This window comes from Culex quinquefasciatus, chromosome 2, assembly GCF_015732765.1.
Source record: "Culex quinquefasciatus strain JHB chromosome 2, VPISU_Cqui_1.0_pri_paternal, whole genome shotgun sequence".
Classification (NCBI taxonomy): Eukaryota; Metazoa; Arthropoda; class Insecta; order Diptera; family Culicidae; genus Culex; species Culex quinquefasciatus.
In genome coordinates, this window is record NC_051862.1 from 154,016,385 (window position 1) to 154,033,853 (window position 17,469).

Consider the following 17,469-nt stretch of genomic DNA (forward strand, 5'->3'; position numbering starts at 1 on the left):
TCAAACTGACTAAAAATATCGATAATAAGTTGCAACTAATTTTGAAATAATCATTGAATTTATTAGATATGTCGATTACCTCAATGTTTACAATTTCTAGAACAATATCGTTGAACAAGTCTATTTTCTTAAATGCCTTAAATTGGGGTGATATAATTGATATAGTTTTAATTTATTTTTCAAATATTAGAATTTTCTCATGATTTTTATGTTTAAAGTGAGTACTGGGCTGGATCACACAATATCCATGTACGTCTTCTCAAATAAATTCAAAAAAGCTTTGAAAAATAGTTACTTTGAAAATTGTTTATTTCAAAACCAGGGTATCTTTGATAGCTTCTATGTTTCTTTAAAATTTCAGCCAAAAAGTATGCAAATTTATTTGCTATGTCAAATCAATAGCTAGCTTTCTTTTAATATTTAATTAAAAATAAAGTACAATTGAAAATTAGTGTAGTTAAAGTAAAAGTAGTTAAATAAAATGTTCCAATTTTTCAAACAACAAAATTCAAATTTACTTAGATAATTGTTGTGCTTAAAATGCATTTAAATCTGAAGATATTTTTGATTTTTGTTTCATTAACGCTGAAAACATGTAACTTAGAACAACGAACACTTATCTACCATGCTTAATATGGTTCTATACCATTCTGTTTGTATATATACAGCAATTCCCCACGAAAACAGCATGGAAAAAAACAAAAGTCCTCGGATCAGGCTCAAAATTTTTCTGGGGGTTCCCTGGCCGAAATAATTAGACCCGTATTTTTTTGTTTGGCCATTAGGGTGACCTACGCCGTGTTAGGGTGGTCTGAAAAATGGCCATTTTCGTCGATTTTCGCAAAAACCACTTTTTTCGAAAAATCATAACTCCTCGCCATTTTAACCGATTTCAATTGTCTTATATGCAAATGAAAGGTGATAAGTTGACCTTTCAAAGAAAAATAGTAAGAAGTTTTAAAAATCTAGCCTAACATATGAAAAGGGCGTATAAAACTTTAAAATGCCGTTTTGACGGTGTCTGGACCAAAGAGCCTTTGTCTGGAAATATTTTTATCAGATTCCCCGGACATTTTTACATAACATACTAAAAAATTGGAGGAGTTCATTAACAGGATTCCGAGATATGATTTTTTGAAAATAAAATCCGTGTTTTTTGACGCGCCGCGCGCAAAAACCGGAGAATGACGAAATTGGCAAAAAATCAACATTTTTCACTAAAACTGCGATAACTTTAAAATTTCAGCGATGACCTATACATGTCTGGGTACCAAAAAATGCGTCTCTTAATTACGAAAATTTTGGTACCCAAACATCTATAGGTCATCGCTGAAATTTTAAAGTTATCGCAGTTTTAGTGAAAAAAGTTGATTTTTTGCCGATTTCGTCATTTTCCGGTTTTTGCGCGCGGCGCGTCGAAAAACACGGATTTTATTTTCAAAAAATCATATCTCGGGATCCTGTTAATGAACTCCTCCCATTTTTTAGTATGTTATGTAAAAATGTCCGGGGAATCCGATAAAAATATTTCCAGACATAGGCTCTTTGGTCCAGACACCGTCAAAACGGCATTTTAATGTTTCATACGCCCTTTTCATATGTTAGGCTAGATTTTTAAAACTTTTTACTATTTTTCTTTGAAAGGTCAACTTATCACCTTTCATTTGCGTATAAGACAATTGAAATCGGTTAAAATGGCGAGGAGTTATGATTTTTCGAAAAAAGGGGTTTTTGCGAAAATCGACGAAAATGGCCATTTTTCAGACCACCCTAACACGGCGTAGGTCACCCTAATGGCCAAACAAAAAAATACGGGTCTAATTATTTCGGCCAGGGAACCCCCAGAAAATTTTTGAGCCCGATCCGAAGACTTTTGTTTTTTTCCATGCTGTTTTCGTGGGGAATTGCTGTATAATTCGTATTTATCATTTTGCAAAACACCCCGAACATAAATGTCACCCTGGTTTACAATATTCGTGTGAACCAGGCCCGTGATACTGACGTAGCTTGCTGAAGCCGCCACCAAATGTTTGGTGGCGCTGTTTCGGGATTAACATTTCAGAGGGTCACAAATCAAAATATAATAAATCCTAGAATAAATCTTATTTAATTTTTTTGGAAAAAAGTCCTGTTGCTGCTCGAAATGATTCTTTAAATTGAAATAAACCAAAAATGCCACCAACAACAATATATGTCTAGCATCAGTTCTCAGGCAAAGCTTACCAGCAGGTGTCTTTTTAAAATCATCTGAAATGTATTTCGCAAATTCTAATTTGGCCAATTAACTTACAGATCATCATAATTTTAATTTTTATCTGCAATTTGAGGCGGTTGAACCAATATGTGAGCTCAACTATGTTGTTGGGAAACCTTAAGAGCGAGTCCACGAACAGGGCATAGTCCATTGTTAGGGACGTCGTGGAGCTCACCATACAGTTTCGAGGAAGCATGGTACATTTTACCACATTTACGTTTTTGAGTCAAACAAACCAACTTCTATGGTACCCGTGGTTTGAATGTGTTGGTAAATTTTCGACCTGAAAACCTTCTATGAACAGCTGTTTTTGAACATAAAAGTTCAAATTTAGAAACTAATTTTGCGTCTAATCTATAACTGAAACCAATAAAAAAATATCCAAATATTGTGCTAAAACAATGATAAAATCACTTCCCAATTCAACCCATGTGTCCCGATTTGCCCCGGATAATTGTACACATTTAATTTAATTTTAACTAACAAAACAAAAATAAAGAAAAAATGATTTTCGTCCATTCGATTTTGCGCCCTTTTCGTCATGTTACTCCCCATAATTTTGACACTAGACACCAAAACTTTGGTACTTTTTAGGCTTCAGTGACATTGTATGCAGATGACAGCCGTAGCATCCCCGTGGTGTGAACTGAAAAGTGGGTGATATGATAAATTCAATTTTTTTTAATATTTAAAATACAGATTAGGTGTCGGAGTCGGAGTCGGAGCCGGAGTCAACAATTCGTGGAAAGCTGGAGTCGGAGTCGGAGTCGGAGTCGGCTAGAGTTGGTAGGCCGGAGTCGGAGTCGGAGCCGGAGTCAACAATTTGTGGAAAGCCGGAGCCGGAGTCGGAGTTGGAGTCGGCTTAACTCAGAAAGCCGGAGTCGGAGTCGGAGTTGGAGTCGCTTGAAATATGACCCGACTCCGCAGCCCTGGCCTAAACAATCAAGCCTTCGGACACCTAGTTTCTAGTAGGAATTTCGCAATCGAGAACGCCAAGGCAATGCTGTAGAGCGAATAATTTGATTTGTTTTGACTATTTATTTTTATATTGGGTGGGGTAAAACATTCCGGTTCATCCTATTTTTTTAATTCAAACTTGATTCAAACTGCACGTGACTCTGTCAGTTTCATCACTTTTCTCTGGTTTTATTGGCCTAAACACTCAATTTCACTAGGGATTTTAGTCATCAAAAAAAATCGAAATAAATTAATAAAGAAATAAATTCCAAAATAACACAAATATAACACACTTTATTGTAACATAACCGCATTCAACAACGAAAGCACAATGAGGTTGATGATCGCAATAACGGCCACCCCGACAGAGGCGATCGTTTTCAGCTTGCGCCACCGCCGATCGTTCTTGATCTAGAAATAAGTCGTAAAACGCAACGCTTCGATTAGTTTGCTGCACTTCGCGTGATTCCAGCAGCAGCTGCTGGGCTACAAACTTACCGATATTGTGACCATCGACACCCCGACCAGCACCTGCAGCACCAGCGACGTGATGACCATCCCGATGGAGGCCTGGTAGGATGGTGCTGCCTGCTGGGTTTCGGTCAGCAGCCGCAGCTGGTTCGTGTTGGCCGCCAGGAAGGCCACGTTCATCGCATTCTCCACCACAGTTCGGTACGTCTCGGTGCTGATCGGTCCCTCATCATCATCCCCATTCCTAGCCGACGATCGTCGACTCTCGGCACTCTCGATGCTGCTCCGATTCCGGTAAAACGTTTCCTGTGCCGCTCGGTTCGGAGTGTTCTCGTAGTTGCTCCACTCGTTGTCCAGCTGTGGCCGCACTCGGTCCACGTTCCGGTCATAGACCACCTGGCCGGCCATCGCCGCTGCTGGCCGCCGTTGCTTCTCATTCCCGGTGAAGATATGCACAGCCCCATTGTTGTAGATGTTGGAGTTGTTGTTGTTGATGTCCTGCTCAGCTCGTTGCTGGTTCTTGGAGTTCTTCTCGTAGTGTTGTCTCCTCGGTGCGTTTCCCGGACAATCTGCCGCGGTCAATCCTGCGTCCATTGCGCGTCGTTCGCGATTCGACTGAGCACCTTCGAACGGTGCAATCAAGTTATTATAGGCAATAAAATCGAGGATTTCTTCGGGTAGCACACGCGCGCGCGATGTCCGTTGGCGAGTTTGGCGGTCAGCAATGTTCTGAACACTCTGCATGAACGGCATAGCGCATCGAGCTTCGGAAAAGCGTTCTTGCTGGTGGCGGGAGGTCGGTGTTCATTCAAGTGTGGTGCCAAGAAGTAGGTGAGAATTGGTCAAGTTTGTCTGTTGTACTAACTAAATGGTGTAGGCAGGGGTGCTTCTTTACGAACTTTGTGCAAAACTCACTACAAATCAATACCTTGTTCTAGACGGAACTCCAAGATCGTACGCCCACTTGGGTCTAAAACATTTGGGGAAACTAATCCTATCGTTCAATTTTTGCATGCATTAATTGATAAACCTCCTGATAAATCTCGTTGCGTTACACCAATCAGTCGGACACCATCATTAAATGATTTTCATTTGTCCCATGTTTTGTTTGCTCCCTTTTTTCAATACGGGTGTGACTGTATTGTCTGGAAAAAACTGTCTTTCAAAACAGGGGTAGGAGTCAACCACACTTACTACTACACCACTGACCCCGGGGAAAAAAACAAAATTAACCTAAATTTCGTATTACGGTTGGGAACCACTGTCAAAATCAAAACAAAATCAACATTTTGAGTTAGAGTCCAATGTTGAAAAACCACTTTAGTAGACTTGTAGTTCAATGAAACGAATTTGATTTTTTGTTGTTGTAATTCCTTTAGGCTGACTTAGTTTTACGTTATCAAATCTTTTAATTCCATTAATAGTTGAATAGAAATTTGGGATTGTTAATAGCAAAATTGGAATTGAGTGTACCATTTTTTTTAGTAATTTCAGTAATGGAAAACATAACGACGACGTTTTTCTCAAACAAACTACATGATTAGTTACAATAGAGAAGAAAAACAATCTGATGCACTTAGATCAAAGTTAAAAACGCTTTGCAGCACTTGGTGGATTGAGCGCGCACTAACTACTTACCGGAAGTTTCCTTCCACTACGTTCATTAAACTCCCCCGGTAGTCTTTACCCACAACAACAACTACACCTGATTTAGATTGAACACGTGTTATCAGCGCTGGGGACGATGATCCGTATAAGTCTACGCAGAATCGGCATGTTCATCACAGTTGACTGAATTCGATTGTTCACTGGATCGGATGGACACAAACCACTCTGTTCAGCATGCAAACTTTTTTAGTTCTGGATTGACCAGCGATTGGGCTAGTTCTTGGCTTAGGTTTAGAGTAATTATTGTTGTGCTAATTAGAATCGGGTGAATCAAACGAACATCTGCGCAACCAGCTGAGTAGATGAGCCTGCCTCATGAGTACGTACTAGTTTGGAACCTCGTTCAGGATGGACACTAACCGCCAGTTGCTCTTTCTAGGGTTCAGCTTCGGAGCGATTCCGTTCTTCGGCGATAGTATGAGCTATCAGGTCTCCGAAGAGCGCCATGAGGACACCACGGACCTGTATCAACCAGAGCGGCCACCGCGGAAATCCAGCCCGGAACCATTCTACGAAAACACCGGACCACCTGCCCTGCCCGTGTTTGGCCGCAGGACACGAAGTGACCTGAACTTGGCACAAACCAACAGTGGCACCTCCGACGGGTACGTGGAACCGGAAACGTTGAAAGCCTCGTCGGCGGCCATCGTGCCACTGTCCTCAACCAAGCCCACCGTACGAATCCGCAGCATACCATCGGTTCTGCCACCGATTCCACCGCGACCTCCGCTCGACTCGGACGCCCAGTCGGACGTCACCGACCGACGAGCCATCTCCGAGACGCACCCGTACGACATCTCCAAGAGCATCGCCGAGTCCGCGATGGACATTTCACTGCTGACGGCCAACGCCAACCAGCTGCGGCTTCTCATAACCTACAACCAGGGCTCGCAGACGTACCTGGCCTGCATCACGTTCATCATCATGTCCCTGGTGCTGCAGATGCTGGTGGCCGTCAGCATGATCATCGTTTCGGTAGCATAGCATCAAATCCTCTAAAAAAAATCCACCTTCTTCAAGGTTATCGTTATCCCACAGCTCACCAAGAAGAACCTTCGGGAAGCAACGCGGCAGAAGCTCAAAATCATCACCTCCGTCGGGGTGGCCATCATTACGATGATCAACATCCTGGTGGCATCGCTGGTCGTGGCCGAACAGAACCCAGCGACAATGGCTGGAATGATGGCGATAGATGCGGTTACGATGGCCAGTGTCAGTTCAACCTCAGCAGGGACCACGACGACGCCGATGGCCATCATCAGCAGTGAAGCGGCTGTGATTAAGTGAATTGGATCGGAGGGGTATTGTGGACTTTGAAACAGTATTTTATTCTCTTTTAAGATATAATGAGACCGTTTTGCTCAAAAGGATTCATAACTTAACATTCGGTTTTGAATTTGGAAATAAAAAGAAAACGTTACTTTATCCACCTTATGGTGGTTGATGCCTTCCTCACATTAATATACTTTTGATAGGGTTATCAAACCTATAATCTTTTAGGTGAAACGGAAAGGTTTTTTGATTACACATCTTACGATGGGTCGCTTGATGGATCCACTTATCTTTTTTATCAAAATATCTGAAATTCAGCCTCAAAAACGTGTTTTAAGAACATTTAAGTGCACATAACTTTCGATAGGGTTATCAGATCTTCGAAGTTTTGGAATTGTTGGAAAGGTTCAACGATGGGTCGCATGAAAGATCAGGACAACGTTTTCATGAAAATATCAGAGATCTTGCCAAAAAAGAGTACACATAACACTTAAGTGCTAAAAACTTTTGATAGGATTATCAGATCGTCGATTTTTTTAAAATTAAATAAATCTTTATTGAACATTCTTATATAATAATTACATTTTAAGTGGTACGGCTAATGCTGTTCATCTTTGTTGTACTTTTCTTTATATTATTAACTGATCACATTTGTTTTATTTACTTTAAATTGTTTTACATTCTTGCATTGAATAGAATATATTTGGGTAAAAAAGATTAAAAATCACATGAACAACTAATCCCAACTTAAAACTAAAAAACTGAATTCATTAAAATATTCAAAATCAATAGAACGAGTAAACTACGAACTGTATTTTAAGATAAATCCTCCAAGTACTCTTACTTGTCCTGACGAGGTTTGCAACCACGCAGAGTTGTTGTCATCTCGATGAAAATGTTCAGAAGTTCTTGAGGTGAAAACAGGTCACTACTGCCTTCATCCGTTGATGCTGGTTGGTTTTCCCTCGGTTGCTGACTGAAGCCAGGAGGTGTTGTATTCTCTGCAACTTTTTGCCGCTGATTCAACGGCAATGGCTGCAGATTTGGAACCACTCGAACAGATCCCGCTCCAGGTGACGCCAAAGCAGGAAAATCCACGTCCGTGAAAGTTGGTGGTGTTTTGCGACGATTTGGTTGGTGCCTCGTCGTCGCTTGCTGCCGAATTTTTACAAACTCAGCTCGTTTTGGGCAGCTTTGATTCTTGGTAGAATGGTCGCCGCCGCAATTGAAGCATTCAGCTTCGATATTCTCGTTGATTGTGTTGCAAGCTTGAGTTTTGTGCTCACCTCCGCAGGTTGCACAACGACTCTTGATGAAACAGTTCCTTCCACCATGCCCAAACTGCAAGCAGTTCGAACATTGCGTCACGTCACGGTGCACTGGACGATAACGTTCCCAAGTCACGATGATGTTGAAAATTGCCCGAACTGCTTTCAGCTCAGACGGCGTTGTCGATCCTTTCTCGAGATGAAACAGGTACAGTTGATCACGATACTTGATGTCCTTGTTGTGTCTCGTCATCTTGAAGACTTCGATCACGTTCAACTTAAGAGTTTTGAGCTCTTCTTTCAGCACACTCACATCCATGTCGTAAAGGCCACGGAGGATCTGTTTCATGGGTCGTTTACGTGGATCGTCATGGCTGTAGTATTCAATCTTTGTGTTGTTCAGGAAATCCCGAACGTAGTTGTAATCGTTTCTGGTAGGTAGGTAGAAGCACCAGATTTGATAAACACGGTCAGCCACTTTCGCACCGGATCCGATGACGATGTTTTCACAAAAATGGGTAGCACCTGTGGAAACTCCGCCACCGTCCGGGGGAATTGCCCCAAGTCGTACCACCGAGGGAGCACGTCTGCTCCGTCCAAAGGATGTGTCAGAAAGGGGCTGATCCACGATGACACACGCGCGAGCTCGTGTTGCCTTCCAGCTGTCACTGAGCCCGCCTGTCTGTCACCTGACAGGCGGGACTATTCGGGGTTCATTCACGAACGCCAATACGGTGCCCCACATCTCCCTTCTCCTCTCGGGAAAAAACAAGAGAAAAAAAAAAAAATCTCTCACCCCTGGAATGAACAAGTGAAAAAAACAAGTTTGCAGACACTTTACTATCAACTATTCTGGGAAAGTAAAGATTTCATTTTTCCCAGCTTTGCTGTGTCTCTATCTCAGGCCTTGACGAAACTTCGCAAACAAATCTAACAATTTAGTTATTATGGATCAGGGTTATAAACATATAAAACTCTCTGTTCTTAGCTACATTGTTTGACATTCTCCTATTCTCTCTCCTTCCAGCAATCATCCTCTTTCAACAGTTTTTTTTTTTAACCACAAAACCAATTTCTTCAGCGCAGTTTGACAGAACGTAACGCCTGGTCGGTTCCAAAAGTGATAGGAATAATTGAATCACGAGACAAAGGGAGAGATCTCGCAAGCTTTAGTGACGGTCTTAATACTCTTTGATATTTTGGCGCAGGAATTATCAAATGTTAGGAGAAATTTTCGTATGTTAGGTAGGTTAAGCACACGCTCCATTCAATTTGCTGGCCGGGACCAACGTTTTACTTCCCTATCCGGTGGAAGGCTGAAGCAGATGGAAATCGAATCCATGATCATCCGCTCACAAAGTGAACAGCGTAACCATTCGGCCATGCTTGCCTTTCTCTTAACAGCACGTCAGCATATCAAACTGCTATCCGGGTGTCTGTTCAGTGTCCAATCGCTACAAAACAATCAAACAAGATTTTCGACCGTTCTTTTTTTTAAGCCGAGGACGGCAACAACAAAACCGATCTGCTAACCACTAAGATTACCAAACAGTTGGACACACACGCCCCGGAAAGAACCATCCCTGTGCGCAAGGAGCGTGCTCCGTGGATAACACCATAAATCAAACAAGCAACCGAACTGAGAGAACTAGCCTTCAACATATCGGTAGAACTTGCGACTCAAAAAGAGGGATTTATACGGTGCTGCCTCTAGCGGTGGAGAGCTCCAACTTTTATAACAGATTTTATAATAGATAACTCCGAGGGGTTAACAGCACGATTTTTTTCTCGAGAAAATAACTCGAACACAACTTTAGAACCCCTTGACTGATAGAAACTGGAATAAACTGTTATACACATAAACGAAAACAAAATCGTAGCTGGCCATGCAAAAAAACACTTTTCAAATGTTTACAAATTTCCGTCCATCTTCAGGAACCATTTTCGTTAATATTCTATTGCGTCCTAAAAGAAACGGTTTTCCATTAAAAAAAACAAAATCCGAATAAATGTATTGTGTGATCATTACTTGTTAGAGAACCCGAGAAGTGCCAGCTGAATGGATTGTTATCCGGTGGATGGGGGTAGTTGGATCTGTTACGACTCGTAACTTACGAGCTTTATTTTTATGATTCTTGTACCAAGATGACACAAGTTGAACCGAAATAAACATTACGCTTAAAAAGTAGGTTAATTATTTGAAAAAAGTGTTCCATCGATACAATTTAAATGTGACTCCAAGTGATCACTTTCGTTGTCTTAGTTGATGTCACCAGGCAAAGTTTTTTCAACTTTCAATTTGTAATCTTGTTGGGACAGTTGTTAATGGAAGATGTTACACAAAACGCTTAACATTGAGTGGGATAGCCATTTTAACGGAAACACAATTTTTAGTTGATTGTTAAAAAGATGCAAATCGTGATGAGCTTGTTTGTTTTGATTCGTTGCTACGAATGTCAGTCTAACTGGTATACATTTTCTTTTATGAGATCGTAGTGTGCTGAGAAATCATCCAGGACAAATTAATCGTAGAACACTAATGAACTGATTTCACGTCACACTTTTTGAACAAAAATTTGTTCAGGGTTCCACGGATGTGCCTTCAAGCTCTACTCAAGTAATACCAACAGCTGGATAGGTGATGATCAGTGGCTGGAGTACGCGCGCCTACGAGACCGCGCAAGCACGCTGATCTCTGTAGCAAAGACGCTACTTCGACCACCATTTCGGCCACGATATCTCCGCCAAGGAACTGTAGAGTAATCTCAAGCGAGAAGGCACCCACAGTTCGTTCAAGCAGTGCGTTCTTCCACTGACGAGATCCAAGCGGGCAAACTCAACGGCTTTTTTCGCAGAAGGTCACCGGCGACGCAGGCCGCGACAGCACCGCACCACCAAGAGAACCGAGTCACCGGACAGCGGTCAATCACGGAGCGAACGAGTTCAATTCTCGACGCACAAACGTTGACGAAGTCTGCCGGAAGATATTCGACATACACACGAATGCCGCGGGCTCAGACGGCATCCCGATCTCGTTCGTTAAATTGCTGTGCCCCTTCGTGCTCCCAATTCTGTCCCATCTCTTCAACGCCATCATCACGCGCATCCCCAAGACTTCAAGCCAGTTTTGCCGAAGGACTTTAGCCCCATTAGCGTCCTACCTGCAATCCCGAAAGTTCTGGAGAAGATCTTGCTGGATCAGATAACCGACCACCTGGACAACCCAAACACCTGCCTACTGGTTCGTCACCAATCTGGTTTTAGAAAAGGATATGGGACCACAACAGCCCTGGCGAAGATAACCTGTTTGTCCATGTCCTGTGTTGACCATCGCCTGCTGGGGCAGAAGCTCAACGGAAAATCTCCACTTCAACGTACTGTGTTGCAGCTATCAGCCGTACGAAGCCGACCTGCAGACATACACATCTGGGCCGGTGTCCGAAATCAACGAGCTGGTGAAAAAGACCAACGAAAACCTTGAAGCCATCACACACTGGGCGAAAGGACATCTGCCTCTATCCTAATCTTAAGAAAACACAAGCAATTCTTCTGCCGAATTGTGACGGCTGAGTCACAAGAAGACATTGTCTTCAGCGGGGAACTATGGACCAATCCAGTACGGTGACTAACCACCGCTTCCAGGAACATGACGTAGACATCTCAAGTAAACAGCGTGGTGCAGAAAGCCTTCAACACGTTGAGCACATTTCGGCGCTTCGCTACAGTTCTTTCTACGGCGACTCGACGCAAGCTGGTTCAAGCCGTCGTGATGCCCGTCTTCACATACTGTGACGTTGTGTACCATCACGACCTCTCCGCGGCGCTGGGAGAGCAGCTGAATCGCTGCTTCAAATCGGCGGTGCGCCTCGTGTACAACCTAAGGCTGCTTCATTAAACGAGGATATTACGGCAATCAAATCAAAATCAAACCATCCACATTCACGACCCACAGGTCTTTTGTAGTCACTATTGCAAGTTTCTGCTTGAACCTAGGAGTCCGAAGGCTTGAATGGGGAGGGCACCCAAACCTCTTTCTACTCCAAGGAACCTTCCACCCCGGGTTTCGAACTGACGACCTTTGGATTGCGAGTCCAACCGCCGCCAGCGATGCCACCGGAGCAGGTTTGGTTTGGTGTGTTGTTTGTACTTATAGCAGATAGACGACTCCCATACCTGGGATGACTTAACGGCCTAACAACAACCAAGGCCGGGACCGAGCTTAACCATTCGGCAACCTACCAGATTATCTCCAAGAACATCTCGTACACGGGCAACAACAACCAACGCGAAAACTGATCATCACAAGGCACACCACATCGAGCGGCAAAATCGTGCTGACAACAGGGCCTTCTGCTGGAACCAACTTCACTTAGACATTAAGTTAAAACCGACATTTTCGATTTTCTAAAATGCGCTCAAAAAGGTACATTCAACAGTGAACTAGTGTTTTTATTTGTTAGATTACTTTGGATCAAGTGTGAATATCCGGACAGTTCCTTCCCTGACTTCCACACTGTTAAGTTGCCGTATACATCAAAACAACGAATTACAAAACAACCACCTCAGTGGCTGCCCTTTCCGCCGTTATTTTGTAAACTAAAGTCTCGGTCGCTGCCCTAGCAAACCAAAACTATCCGCACAAACATCTCAACAGCAGTCCCGAGACAAAACAAATCCTGGCGGAGGTACCTTCACGCCGGACCACGAATGCTTCCAATCAAAACAAACTTTGGCGGAGGTCCACTCTCGCCAAAACAAACAAAGTTCCGACCAAATCCTAGTGGAGGTCCCCTTGCGCCCAAACACTAATGATCCAATCAAAACAAATCCTGGCGAAGGTAACCTCGCATCGGATCACTAACGAAACGAAGTTGACTTTATAGCTGTCGGCCACCATTGCTGGTACCAACCACTAGTGTCTTCCTTTTTATCTACAAGGACTTCGCCGCCCTGGGCTCCTAAGTGTATGAAAGTATGGCACGGAGCGACGGCGCCGAATACCCATATTTACACAAAGAATTTTAGAGCGCCCGCCGCGGGATTCGAACCGGCGACCTCTGGATTGGAGTCCAGTGCGCGGTCCGATTGATCCACACGGGCGGGACGATCACTAACGGTTCCAATAAAAACACATCCTGGCGGAGGTCCCCTCACGCCCAAACACTAACGATCCAATCAAGACAAATCCAGGCGGAAGTTCCATCACGCCGGAACGCTATTGGTCTCAATCAAAACAAACTTTAGCGGAGGTCCACTCTCGCCAGACATAAACGTTTCCGAACAAAACAAATCCATGCGGAGGTCCCCTCGCGCTGGAACACAAACGGTTCCAATCAAAACAAAGAACTCGTACGGTTCCGAACAAAACAAATCCAGGCGGAAGTTCCATCGCGCCGGAACACTATTGGTTCCCATCAAAACAAACCCTGGCGGAGGTCCACTCTCGCCAGAACACACACGGTTCCGAGCAAAACAAACCCAGGCGGAAGTTCCATCGCGCCGGAACACTATCGGTTCCAATCAAAACAAACATTGGCGGAGGTTCACTCTCGCCAGTACACACACGCGGTTCCCAACAAAACAAACCCTGGCGGAGGTCCCTTCGCGCCGGAACACAAACGGTTCCAATCAAAACAAACTCTAGCGGAGGTCCACTCTCGCCAGAACTCGTACGGTTCAGAACAAAACAAATCCTGGCGGAAGTTCCATCGCGCCGGAACGCTATCGGTTCCAATCAATACAAATCCTGGCGGAGGTCCCCTCGCGCCAGAACACGAACGGTTCCAAACAGAACAAACTTTGGCGGAGGTCCACTCTCGCCAGAACACACGGTTCCGAGCAAAACAAACCCAGGCGGAAGTTCCATCGCGCCGGAACACTATCGGTTCCAATCAAAACAAACATTGGCGGAGGTCCACTCTCGTCAGTACACACACGCGGTTCGGAACAAAACAAACCCTGGCGGAGGTCCCCTCGCGCCGGGACACAAACGGTTCTAATCAAAACAAACTCTAGCGGAGGTCCACTCTCGCCAGAACTCGTACGGTTCAGAACAAAATAAATCCTGGCGGAAGTTCCATCGCGCCGGAACACTATCGGTTCCCATCAAAACAAACCCTGGCGGAGGTCCACTCTCGCCAGAACACACGGTTCCGAGCAAAACAAATGCAGGCGGAAGTTCCATCGCGCCGGAACACTATCGGTTCCAATCAAAACAAACATTGGCGGAGGTCCACTCTCGCCAGTACACACACGCGGTTCGGAACAAAACAAACCCTGGCGGAGGTCCCCTCGCGCCGGAACACAAACGGTTCCAATCAAAACAAACTCTAGCGGAGGTCCACTCTCGCCAGAACTCGTACGGTTCAGAACAAAACAAATCCTGGCGGAAGTTCCATCGCGCCGGAACGCTATCGGTTCCAATCAATACAAATCCTGGCGGAGGTCCCCTCGCGCCAGAACACGAACGGTTCCAAACAGAACAAACTTTGGCGGAGGTCCACTCTCGCCAGAACACACGGTTCCGAGCAAAACAAACCCAGGCGGAAGTTCCATCGCGCCGGAACACTATCGGTTCCAATCAAAACAAACATTGGCGGAGGTCCACTCTCGCCAGTACACACACGCGGTTCGGAACAAAACAAACCCTGGCGGAGGTCCCCTCGCACCGGGACACAAACGGTTCTAATCAAAACAAACTCTAGCGGAGGTCCACTCTCGCCAGAACTCGTACGGTTCAGAACAAAATAAATCCTGGCGGAAGTTCCATCGCGCCGGAACACTATCGGTTCCCATCAAAACAAACCCTGGCGGAGGTCCACTCTCGCCAGAACACACGGTTCCGAGCAAAACAAATGCAGGCGGAAGTTCCATCGCGCCGGAACACTATCGGTTCCAATCAAAACAAACATTGGCGGGGGTCCACTCTCGCCAGTACACACACGCGGTTCGGAACAAAACAAACCCTGGCGGAGGTCCCCTCGCGCCGGAACACAAACGGTTCCAATCAAAACAAACCTTGGCGAAGGTCCCCTCGCGCCGTAACACGAACGGTTCCAAACAGAACAAACATTGGCGGAGGTCCACTCTCGCCATAACACACACGCAGTTCCGACCAAAACAAACCCCGGCGGAGGTCCCCTCGCGCCTAAACACCATCAGTTCCAATTAAAACTAATTTTGGCGGAGGTCCACTCTCGCCACACGGTTCCGAATAAAACAGTTTCAATCAAAACTAAGTCCAGTCACACCAGAAAGCACACACAAAATTGACTAAGGCTCCTTCTGCCAAACAAACGAAATGCTATGGCCAAACTTGGGGCAATCCCAACGTCGTTATTTTCCTATTCCAGTAGTACCATCAATTGTGGTACTCCTGGCAGGATCGCCAATGTGGAAACTCCGCCACCGTCCGGGGGAATTGCCCCAAGTCGTACCACCGAGGGAGCACGTCTGCTCCGTCCAAAGGATGTGTCAGAAAGGGGCTGATCCACGATGACACACGCGCGAGCTCGTGTTGCCTTCCAGCTGTCACTGAGCCCGCCTGTCTGTCACCTGACAGGCGGGACTATTCGGGGTTCATTCACGAACGCCAATACGGTGCCCCACAGCACCTATTCCCGTCGTTCAACTTCTTATTTCTCGCTCACGTCCACAGGGAGGGTAGCGAACTGGTTTCCAGACAAATTTTGAGCGTCCTTGCTCAAACTGCCTGGCTTTGCAGGCAGCGCTTCGGCATTCTTTAGCTTCTTCAAATCTGCCGATCCTGCTGGTGAGGACCGCCTCTTTTTCTTGCCGTGAGGCATTTTTTGCACTTTTTAGCACTTTTCAGGAGCTAATATCCAGAAGTACCTCACTGGTTGGTGATCCTCAAGGGAATGTCATATCTTCGATGTTTTGGGCTCGTTGGAAAGGTCTTTTAAATACCTTTCTTAAAATGTGTAACATGACGGGTTTTCAAGCAAAAACCACCATTTTTGAGATCTTCCGGACTTTCTTCAAAATGGGTTTTTAGCATGACTTTTGAAGTACTTTACTAAACTTCATTATTTTCAATAGGGACTTATGGGACCCCAAGACGAATCGAATGACACCAAAACGGTCCAAATCGGTTCAGCCAGTGCTGAGATAATTGAGTGAGTGAGAATATCGGTGCACACATCCACATTCAAACACACACACACAGACATTTGTTCAGTTTTTGATTCTGAGTTGATATGTATACGAGAAGGTGGGTCTAGGAGCCCGTATTAAGAAGTTCATTTTCGAGGGATTTTATAGCCTTTCCTCAGTAAGGCGAGGAAGGCAAAATATGTTGTTTTATTATGGGTCATTAAGCAAATATGACCCAAAAACAGTGGCAGTGCGTGGCCGAATTGGTTACGCTGTCCGCTTTGTAAGCGGATGATTCTGGGTTCGATTCCCATCTGCTTCAACCTTCCATCGGATGAGGAAGTAAAATGTCGGTCCCGGCCTTGGTTGTTGTTAGGCCGTTAAGTCATTCCAGGTGTAGGAGTCGTCTCCATGCTATAAGTACAAACAATACACCAAACCAAGCCTACTCCGGTGGAATCGCTGGCGGCGGTTGGACTCGCAATCCAAAAGTCGTCAGTTCAAACACTGGGGTGGAAGGTTCCTTGGAGTAGAAAGAGGTTTGGGTGCTCTCCCCATTCAAGCCTTCGGACTCCTAGGTTCGAGCAGAAACTTGCAATAGAGACCACAAAAGACCCGGGGGTCGTTAATGTGGATGGTTTGATTTTTTACCCAAAAACAAGGTATTTCGTATTTTTATAGGACCTGTTACAAAAAACTCTAGACTTTGATTTTTTCAAAAATATTTTGACAGGGCCGAATGATTTTTTCCAAAGTTTGAATGCAATTTCTGGATTGTATGCATGAGCAATGAATCACCCTAATTCAAACAATACTTTTGAAAATATTTATTTTTGTGCATTTATAACAAACAGCTTTTTTAAAATAACAATTGCCGCCAAATCTTTAATCTTAGTAGCCACAACCCTTGGCGATCCCAAGTGACACTTTGTAATTATTTAACTTCAAGTATCAAACTCTGGTCTCCCAACAAAACCATGCCCCGGGTGCCTGCCGTTGTCTTTTCGGCACCTTCCATCACCGGTGGTGAATCCTCAGGTGCCGCCGGTGGTAGCTCCACCGCGGACGGCACCTCTCCCTCAACCGACAACCACTGCGAGCGGAACCACAAATTCTACGCCAAGGTGTCCATCGACTTTGGACTGCTGATCACAACGCTGGTCCAGATGCGGGTCGTCGTGGGTGAGGACCGGAAAAAGGACTACATGATGGTGTACCTGCTGTACTTGTTCATCGCGATTTCGATGGCAGTTCAGCTGGCGGTTCTGTTGGCTTATGTGTCGCTGCACGTGAGGAGCTGATTTAAATATTTCTGCATCATTTCTGATTTTTGTTCTTTTTTAGTTCGTCCGACATCACACCCCTTGTACCAGGCTCAAGTTCTTCTTGTCGCAGGGAATATTTCTCATCACCGTCCTGAACGTACTCAGCGCATGTTTAGTGGAAGCTCTGGTTGAGTTACCAGCT

The 17,469-nt window shown here is 44.8% G+C and overlaps 2 protein-coding genes across 2 annotated transcripts; one reads left to right on the top strand and one right to left on the bottom strand.

The window, feature by feature from the left end:
- Window positions 1–3,477: 3,477 nt before the first annotated feature.
- On the bottom strand, window positions 3,478–4,973 carry LOC6036176. Its single transcript, XM_001846208.2, has 2 exons — window positions 3,710–4,973; window positions 3,478–3,622 (listed from the first exon to the last, which is right to left on the bottom strand). The coding sequence occupies exons 1-2, from the start codon at window positions 4,433–4,435 to the stop codon at window positions 3,506–3,508; spliced, it is 843 nt and encodes a 280-aa protein (XP_001846260.2). The 5' UTR covers window positions 4,436–4,973; the 3' UTR covers window positions 3,478–3,505.
- A 693-nt stretch (window positions 4,974–5,666) lies between these two features.
- On the top strand, window positions 5,667–11,414 carry LOC6036177. The gene is made up of 3 exons (XM_038250854.1): window positions 5,667–6,325; window positions 6,389–6,633; window positions 11,279–11,414. The coding sequence occupies exons 1-3, from the start codon at window positions 5,699–5,701 to the stop codon at window positions 11,412–11,414; spliced, it is 1,008 nt and encodes a 335-aa protein (XP_038106782.1). The 5' UTR covers window positions 5,667–5,698.
- The last annotated feature ends 6,055 nt before the right edge of the window (window positions 11,415–17,469 follow it).